General features: G+C 44.5%; 1 protein-coding gene across 1 annotated transcript in view; it reads left to right on the top strand.

The window, feature by feature from the left end:
* The first annotated feature begins 4,586 nt into the window (after window positions 1-4,586).
* The window catches only part of FLT1 (fms-related tyrosine kinase 1), a 183,446-nt gene continuing 178,723 nt past the window's right edge, over window positions 4,587-9,309 (top strand). The window contains exons 1-3 of the mRNA XM_006832043.1: window positions 4,587-4,608; window positions 7,544-7,640; window positions 9,001-9,227. Coding sequence (XP_006832106.1) covers window positions 4,587-4,608; window positions 7,544-7,640; window positions 9,001-9,227 — 346 coding nt within the window. The remainder of the gene's footprint in view (window positions 4,609-7,543; window positions 7,641-9,000; window positions 9,228-9,309) is intronic.

The following is a 9,309-nucleotide window of genomic DNA, read 5'->3' as shown; positions in this document are numbered from 1 at the left end:
CCTGGTGGGATAATCCACGGGGGCTTCAGAAAGTTTGTGGACATAGTTTGTATTGTCTCTCAGTTCCATTTTTCCCCCCACAAATGTTTTGAAGTCCCGCTTCCTCATGTGTGTGTGACCACCAAGTTCAAATCAGTGACTTTCTCAGCATTGACCTTAACCCCGTGAAAGCTGTAGTTACAAGTTTCCTTTTGTAACAGCCTGACTGAGACCATTTGGGATCCATAGGACCAGTCTCTGGAGAAGGATGGCATGCGCCGTAAAGTTGGAGGGTCATCCCCAAAGAGGAAGACCCTTAACAAGATGGATTGGCACAGTGGCGTACGTGGGGTCATTATGCATTGGAACCAACCTAACAGCAGCTAACAAGTGTAGAAGTATAGAATTCAGTGGTTGTTAGCAGACTCACAAGGCACCGCAACCATCATTACTATTGAATTTCAGGATGCTACATCATGCCAGAAAGAACATCTGTACCCTTCAGCAGTTCCCCCTCCTTCCTCATAGTCCCTGGAAGCCACTAAGCTACTTTCCATCTCTCTGGTTCTGTGGTCTTTCGGGACTGATCTCTTTCAAAACTCAGCATAATGTTTCCAAAATCTCCTGATGTGGTGAGGTGGGAGCAGCATTGGACTTCGAACCACAGTTCAAACCCACCAGTACAGAGTCACTATGAGTCAGAACCAAGTCGACGGCACTTATAACAACAATAGCAGTGTTTTCAAGGTTCATTCGGGTTGTAGCAGGAATCAGTACTTTTGTCCACTGTATGGACAGACTGCGTTTTGCTTACTCATTTGTTGGTTGTTGGACACATGTGTTCTTTCCCCTTTTTGATTATTTGTGAATGATACTGCTGTGACAGTCTGTGTGTGTGTGTGTGTGTGTGTGTGCACAGATATTTAGTTCTCCGGAGTAAATTCCAGGAAGGGAATTGTTGAATTCATGAATGGTAACTTTTAACTAGAGTGTGGTGCTCTAGGTTAATGTGCTGAACTGCAAATTCAGATTGATCTGCAAGGTCAGCAGTTCAAGTGCACCAGCCTCTCCTTGGAAACCCTATACAGGGTCACTATGGGTTAGAACCAACTCAATGGCACTTAACCACAACACCAATTCTAGCTGAGGGAGTGCTAAACTGTTTTCCAAAGTGACTAAAACATTTTTACAATAGTACCTTTGATGTAAGGAACCTAGATGGGTTAGGCATTGGGTCGCTAACTGCAAGATCGGCAGTTCAAAGATGAGGCTGTCTGCTCACATAAAGATTTACAGTGTCAGAAACCCTATATAGAGTTGGACTTAATGGTAGTAGACGTGGTTCAGTTTTGGTTACTCCCAATGTCCACGATGGCCCCAATCTCTCCACACCCTCACCAACAGTGCCTTTCTTCATCTTGATTTCACCTATCCTTAAAAAATGTCCAACTCATAGCAACCCTATAGGACAGCCCCTTATGTAGTGGTTACAAATGAGGCTGCGAACCTTAAGGTCAGCAGTTCGAAACTACCAGCTGTTTCGTGGGAGAGAGATGAGGCTTTCTGCTCCCGTAAAGATTTATAGCCTCGGAAACCCTGTACAGGGTCGCTATGGGTCGGAACCGAGTCCATGACACATAACAACAACCACAATCTTTACGGACTCCTGGTGTGATGCTGTAAGATTAGCTCTGGATTGTGAACCTGGTGTGGTGCTGTGGATTAATGTGCTGGACTGCAAATTCAGATTCATCTGCAAGGTTGGCAGTTCAAACCCACCAGCCATTCCTTGGAAACCCTATATAGGGTCACTATGAGGCAGAACCGACTCAACAGCGCTTCACAACAACAACAACAACAACCTTTATGGAAGCAGACTGCCTCATCTTTCTCTCCCTCTCCCCGTCCTCCCAGTGGCTGGAGGGTTCGAGCCTTATAGCTAATGGTTGTGAGCACTTTAACAACTAAGCCTCCAGGGCTTCTCCTTAGCTGCTGAATAAGTTCCAACTCATAGTGACTCTACCTAGGGTTTCCAAGAGCGACTGGTGGGTTTGAACTGCCAACCTTAGAACTGCAGTTGGTTACCAGTCTAGTGCTTATCCTACAGAGCCACCTAAGTGTAAAATGGAATCTCATTTGAATGTCTTTGGTGGCTAATGATGTTGAGCACCTTTCCATGTGTTTATTGTTGTTGTTAAGTTCTGTCCAGTCGATTCCAACCCAGAGCGACCCTGTATAGGGTCTCCAAGGAGCAGCTGGTGAGCTTGAACTGCCGACCTTGTGGTTCAAACAGACTTTGCAGTCTGACGTATTAACCCACAGCGCCAGCCATTTTTTTTTAATCCTCTTTGGAGAAATGCTTATTCAAATCCCTTGCCCATTTTTGAATTGGGTCATTTGGCTCATTGGTTTTAAATATTTTCAAAATGTGATTATTTCACTTTATACATTGTATTTAATTCCTGAGATGTCAGAATCATAGACTTTTTAGACTGGAAAGGGTGATAAAAATTTAAAACCATCCTTCTCCATAAAATAGATGAGGAATCTGATGCTCAAAGTGGTCTCCACCAAGCTTGTTAATAGCTACACTGGAAACTCTAACTCTACACAACACCGGAGCTGTTTTGTGCTTTGTATTTGAATCAGGCCCCTCTCTTCCCGAGAAAACCCCTGTGATTTCATGATAGTAACGTCCAGAAGTGACAACTTGTACTAAGATGACAGACAAGGGGGCTAGTCTTGAAGCTACAGTAAACTAGTAAGAATACCATTTGTACCTAAATCAATCAAAACAGCAAAGTTTTTACAGATACTTCTAATTGGCCTTTACATCGGCTTTCTGGTTCTTAACGACTTCTATTCCGAGTTCACTTCTTAGTTATGTCGAGGTAGCACTGAAGAACTTGGGCTAAAGAACCTCCATCATTGAGTGGCAAAATAAGCCCATATTTCACTTGGAAATTCACTTACTGAAAGGCAGATCTCAGTGTATTGCATTTTGCCTGATGAATTGAAAGTGGGGGAAGGCTAGAATGGCATTTTAGAGCAGACTTTCTACCTGAAGTTTAGCAAGTGGGGAGACAGGAATGTTTGCCCAAGAGTCAGAAAGTTCCAACCTCTCTCTACCCACATCCAGAACAAGAAAACAATAATGAAAATATGGTTCAGACGAGAACAATATGATATGTTAGCATTCAGTAAGCCATCAGTGGTCACGTGTTGGGTTTTGAAGGCTGTTTGCCCACCCTTCCTGACCTTACTCAGTTTTCTAACAAAGGAGTGCGTGATAAAGCCCATGTTCATGTCTGAGTTGAGTTTTCTCCTGGTGTCTTGTGTTAATGCTGGTTTTTTTTATACGGGGACATCTGTGTGAACTGCCCCCTCCCCGCCCCCATCATCGTTGCTTTGATGGAAACAGTAACTCACGGATCACCTAGTTCATTGGGGAGGGGGACAGACTAATTCTTTTCACCCAGATTTCTAGCTGACAGTGTCTAAAAGAGTGGAAAGTTTTGATCTCCATCGGAGTGGGGGAATCATTGTTAAGTTGTAGCAGTTCCAGAAGGTTCCTGTGGCTTTATTATTGAAGCAGATACTGTGACTCAGAGACCTGAACCCGAAGACTTTGTTTCTATGTTATTGTTGTTAAGTACCATGAAGTTGGTTCCGATTCATAGTGACCCTGTACAGGGTTTCTGAGGCTGCAAATCTTTATGGGAGCAGAAAGCCTCATCTGTCTCCTACGGAACAGCTGGTAGTTTCGAACTGCCAACCTTGAGGTTAGCAGTCAGATTCATAATCACTATGCTAAACTGAAAGATTTCTAACAGAAAGATGTAAGCTCTGTGGTAGAACCACCTGGGGATCTGTTTCCATGAAGATTAGCCCACCGCCTTCAAGTAGATTCTGCCTCATAGGAGAGAGTGGAACTGCAACTCAGTCCCTGCCAAGGCAACCGCTATTCCAGCCATCACATTGTCCTTGTTAAGTGTCTTGAGTTGGTTCTGACTTATAGCGACCCTGTATAGGACTTCCAAGGAGCAGCTGGTGAGTTTGAACCGCTGACCTTGCGATGCAGTGCTGTATCTCACAGTACCAACACATTTGTTAAGTGCCATCGAGTCGGTTCCGACCCATAGCCATCACATTTGGGGTAAATTAATTAACTGTTTGACCAAACAGAGCATGCTAATTTTTTAAGTTGATAATTTTGTATGGCCTGTGAATGATGTTAGAAATTTTGGCAGAAAAACGGTCCCCAGGTAGCAAGTGGTTACGAATCAGTCTGCGAACCTCAAGGTCAGCAGTTCAAAACTACCAGCTGTTCTGGGGGAGAAAGATGAGGCTTTCTACTCCCATAAAGATTTATAGCCTCAGAAACCCTGTACAGGGTCGCTATGAGTCAGAACCGACTCCACGGCACTTAACAACAACAACAACAACAACCCTTCTTTACAGAAGTAATAGGCTGTCCCCTGAGGAGCTGCTGATGGGTTCAAACCTTTGGATTTGCAGCCCAAGCTTAACCCACTGTGCCAGCAGGGCTCCCCTATACAGAAGACCGCCTAGGAAACCCTATGAAGCAGGGCCTGTCAGCGGTCAACATGAATCAGAACTGGCTCCATGGTACCCAACAATAACAAGATGAGAAAAGTGTCAAATGTCTCTGATACTCAGAAACTAGTCTTCTGTTCATTGAATCATTATTCAGATGTCGTTGTTGTGACGTGCCATTGAGTCGATTCCGACCCATAGCGACCCTGTATAGGGTTTCCGAAGAGCAGCTGGTGAGCTTGAACTGCTCGCTGACCTTGCAGTTCAAACAGCTATGCAGTCTGGCGCATTAACCCACAGCTCCACACCAGGGCTCCATTATTCAGATAGGGGTGTGGATATTAAATTGCCTCAAAGAAATATTTGAAATATTTTAAGGTCTCATAGCATGATTTCAAAGCAGCTGAGGAATAAATATTTGATCCTCCCACCCCCAAGTTACCCAAATTAGTTTTCCTGAGAAAGTAGTCTTGGCACCTCTGTTAATTTTTTATGAGATTCTGGCTTCCCATTAACTGAAAAGGCGTGCCGCACTTAAAGGGTCAGGTGACTTGGAAGGACAGTTTCCTTACTCTTCTCTTTCCCTTTGTTTTAATCCATGACTTTTATCTAGCTTCCTTATTCAGATGCAAAATTAGCTAATTATGTCAGTGGTGACTAAATATTCAGCAAAATATTTTTCTTAGTAGTCCCCCCCCCCCCCAAACTTTCCAATAAGCCTCTTCCTTCTTTTCATTTGCAGTGTTTTTTAACCACTCAATCGGGACAGAAATGGGTATGCCGAGAAAAAGGCATAGAGGGCATAATTTTAAAGGAATTGTCTCGGTACAGTGGGGTCCCTGAGTGGTATCAATAGTTACTAACACATTCAGAAGATAACTGGAAGGTTGGGAATTCAGATTCTTCCAGAAGAACCTTGGAAGAAAGGCCTGGTGAACTGCTTTAAAAAAATAGTCAGTCACTGAAAACGCTGCAGACTGCAATTCTGCTTTGACACACATGGGGGCGCCATGAGTCAGCCTGGTGATGCAGCGGTTAAGTGCTGGGCTACTAACCAAAGGGTCAGCAGGGACCAGGAGAAACATCTCCTATCCAACATGCCTTAATGCCATGGAGTCGATTCCAACTCATAGCGACACTATATAGGGTTTCCCAGGAGCAACTGGTGGATTTGAACCGCTGACCTTGTAGTTCAACAATCCCGTGCTTACCTACAGCACCACCCCAGGACAGCCTAGAAACCCCTGTGTCACATGGGGCTGCTATGACATCATGCAGCAACAACAGTAGAACAGTAGTAGGAAGAGGAGGAAGGCTAGGAAGAAGGGGAAGACTGAGGGATAAGAAAGCAGTCTTATTAAGATTTATCCTGATTGGTCAATGAGGGTATTAAAGACTGTGAGTGGTCTTATGCAGTGCGGGACCAGAAGGATCAGGAATGGTAGATCAGAGGTCTAAAACCATCTACTGCAATCTCTCTTTGTTCAGATTAAGAGAACTGAGCTGTAGAGAGAAGTGACTTGTCCAGGGTCATCCGGTTTGTCACCATGATGGATGGAGATTGATAGATCTTAAAGCACTCACATAGTTTTTGTCACATGCCACAGAAGAGTGGGAGAGTTCTTCCCTTCTCACCATATCGTTCTAGAGGGAACAGATAGATGATGTAAGACAACCCAAATGGCTTAAGAATGGACTTTGGTTCAGCATGTGGTGGTTCTATAAATAGCTTTACAAATGAGGAAACGAGTTCAGTAAGAGAAGCGAATCACTGAAAATACTGTGGTTTCAGGAATGACTGAGCTGAATCCAGTAAAATGTCCACGCTTTCTGATTAATAAAAATGGTTAGACAGATCTATAGACCCAGATGAGCCAGACTGGTAGAAATGGATCCAGAATATGTTTTGAATGATGCTGATGTTTAATGCTGAGAGTTTTTATGGTGCAATGGTTAAGTGCTCAGCTGCTGACTGAAAAGTTGGCAGTTTGAACCTATTCAGTGGCTCCACGGTATAAAGACCTGGCAATCTGCTACTGTAAAAATTGTTGTTGAGTGCCGTTGAGTCAATTCCGACCCATAGCGACCCTGTACAGGGTTTCCAAGGAGCAGCTGGTGAGCTTGAACCACCAATCTTGTATTTCAAACAGCTTTGCAGTCTGGCACATTAAACCACAGAGCCACAACTTAGGAAAAACTGTGTGGGGATAGTTCTGTTCTGTCACATGAGTTAGAATGGATGTCATAGCACCCGACAACATGTTTAATCCGGACTGTTTTTAATAAATTACTTCATAGTCTTAATATGATTACATTTTGAACCATGTAGGACTCTATTCACATTCTAGATAAATGGATTTTTTTTTTTTTTTTGTGGTCACTTGGTATAAAGGGTCATGTAAATACTTGTTAGCCAAGTTTGACTAGAAAAACTCGGGAGCAAAGGGAAGAACTCTGTGTTGGATGTGTCTCTTTGCATATGTGAGTCTCTCACCTTTATAGAAAGATGTTGTCGAAGTCAGGTGTCGAGTTTGTTCCATCTCAGAGTAGCCCTACGTACAACAGACTGAAACTCTGTCTGGCCCTGCGCCATCCTCACAATTATTGTCATATTTGAGCTCATTGTTGCGGTCATTGTGTGAGTCCATCTCGTTGGGGTCTACTTTTTTGCTGATAGCCCACCCTACCAAACATGATGTCCTTTTCCAGAGATCGGTCCCTCCTGATAACATGTCCCAAAGCACATGAGACCAAGTCTCACAATCCTGGCTTCCAAGAAGCATTCTGGCAGCACTTCCAAGACGGATTGATTTGTTCTCTTGGCAGTCTATTGAATTTTCAGTTTTCTTTGCCAACACCACAATCCAAATACATCGATCAATTCTTCTCTGGTCTTTCTTATTCATTGTCCAGCTTTAGCAAGCATATGAGGTAAATGAAAATTGACATTTAAAAAATAATAAGAGATTTATTTTCAAATAATCTATTTTGAATTTTTGCTTTTTAGGATCTAGTTCAGGTTCAAAATGGAAACGTCCTGAACTGAGTCTCAAGGGTGTCCAGCACACCATGCAAGCAGGCCAGACGCTGTACCTGAAGTGCAGGTGAGCAATTGTGTTGGTTTAGGGATAATGGTTTGTTAAGTTTGCAAGATGAACCCGTTCTCCAGAAGTGAGGTAGCGGCAACTTCAGCAGTCCCTGCGAACTGAAAAACGCAAACTGTGTGTCTCCCGCTTCAGTTGTTGTTGTTAGGTGCCATTGAGTCGGTACCGACCCATAGCGACCTTATGCACAGCAGAACGAAACACTGCCTGATCCTGGGCCAACCTCACTACTGTTGCCACACTTGAGTCCATTGATTCTGCCACTTGGCCAATCCATCTCGTTGGGTGTCTTCCTCTTTTTTTCTGACCCTCCACCTTACCAAACACGATATCCTTCTCCATGGACTGAGGGTGAAATGCCAGGGTGTGGGTTGAGATGAGTTTCCTCAAGGGCAAGTGGAAAGGATTGCCCAACTATTTTTGCGTCTTTACTCTGAGTGCAGTTTAGAAGCGTTTCCTGAACGTGTTGCTTGTCTGTAAAGGGAGAGATGGTCATACCAGGATTAGCATTTCCTAATGAAAGCAATGAAGGCGGTGATGACTCCTTGATAGAACTCTTACCTGTCATGCGGGAGACCGGGTTCAGTGGATGTTCCACCTGTTTGTCACTGGAGGTTTGCATGTTGCTAGGATGAGGATCTCCCATACTAAATGACCTCTGGTGACACAGTGGTGACAGTGGTGACACGTGGTGACATGTGGTGACATGAGATGACACAGTGGTGACACGCGGTGACACCGTGGTGACACTCAATGACACAATGGTGACACGGTGGTCTGCTAACTGAAAGGAGGTTTGGTTTGACTCCACCAGTTACACCAAGGGAGAAAGATGAGGCTGTCTGCTTCCGTAAAGGATTTACAGCCTCGGAAACCTCGTGGGTCAGTTCTACTGTGTGTCCTAGGATTGTTGTCGTTGTTCGTTGTTAAGTGCTGTTGAGTCAGTTCCAACTCATAGCGACCCTGTTTAGGGTTTCCGAGGAGTGGCTTGTGAGTTTGAACCTTTTGGTTAGCAATGCTTATCCTACAGCACTGCACCAGGTCATTATGAGTTGGAATCAACTGGATGACAGGGGATTTGTTCATTCCAGACCAAGATGGATGAGGAAGGAAGGCCTGCTGCTCTGCTTTTGAAAATGAGCCAGTGGAAACTCTGTGAATCATAGCAGCAGTCTGATCGACAACTGATCATGAGGACAGCGTAGGGCCGGGTCACATTTCATTCCGCTGTCCATGGGGTTGCCGCAGTTGGGGGCTGAGTCAACGGCAGCCAACAATAATGGGATGAATATTTAGGAACTTATGTGGAGCCCTGGTCCCCAGCTCTGACTGTATTTTGTTTTCTTCTCTGTGGTCACAGGGGAGAGGCTGCCCATTCGTGGTCTCTGCCGGACACAGTGAATAAGGAAAGTAAAAAGCTGAGCATCACCAAGTCAGCCTGTGGGCGGAATGGTAGCCAGTTCTGCAGCACTTTGACCTTGACCGCGGCGCAGCCGGAACACACTGGCTTTTACAGCTGCAAGTATTTGTCTAAACCTGCTTCAAAGAAGACGAGAACAGAATCGGCCATCTATATATTTATCAATGGTAAGACTTGCATTTTTCTCACTTCTGCTTGCTGTGGTACCCAGAAGGAGCCCTGATGGCACAGTGGGTGCAGTGCTGGCCT

Source organism: Chrysochloris asiatica, unplaced genomic scaffold, assembly GCF_000296735.1.
Source record: "Chrysochloris asiatica unplaced genomic scaffold, ChrAsi1.0 scaffold00005, whole genome shotgun sequence".
Taxonomy (NCBI): Eukaryota; Metazoa; Chordata; class Mammalia; order Afrosoricida; family Chrysochloridae; genus Chrysochloris; species Chrysochloris asiatica.
The sequence above is the reverse complement of the archived record's forward strand: the minus strand, read 5'-3'. Positions and strand labels throughout refer to the sequence as shown.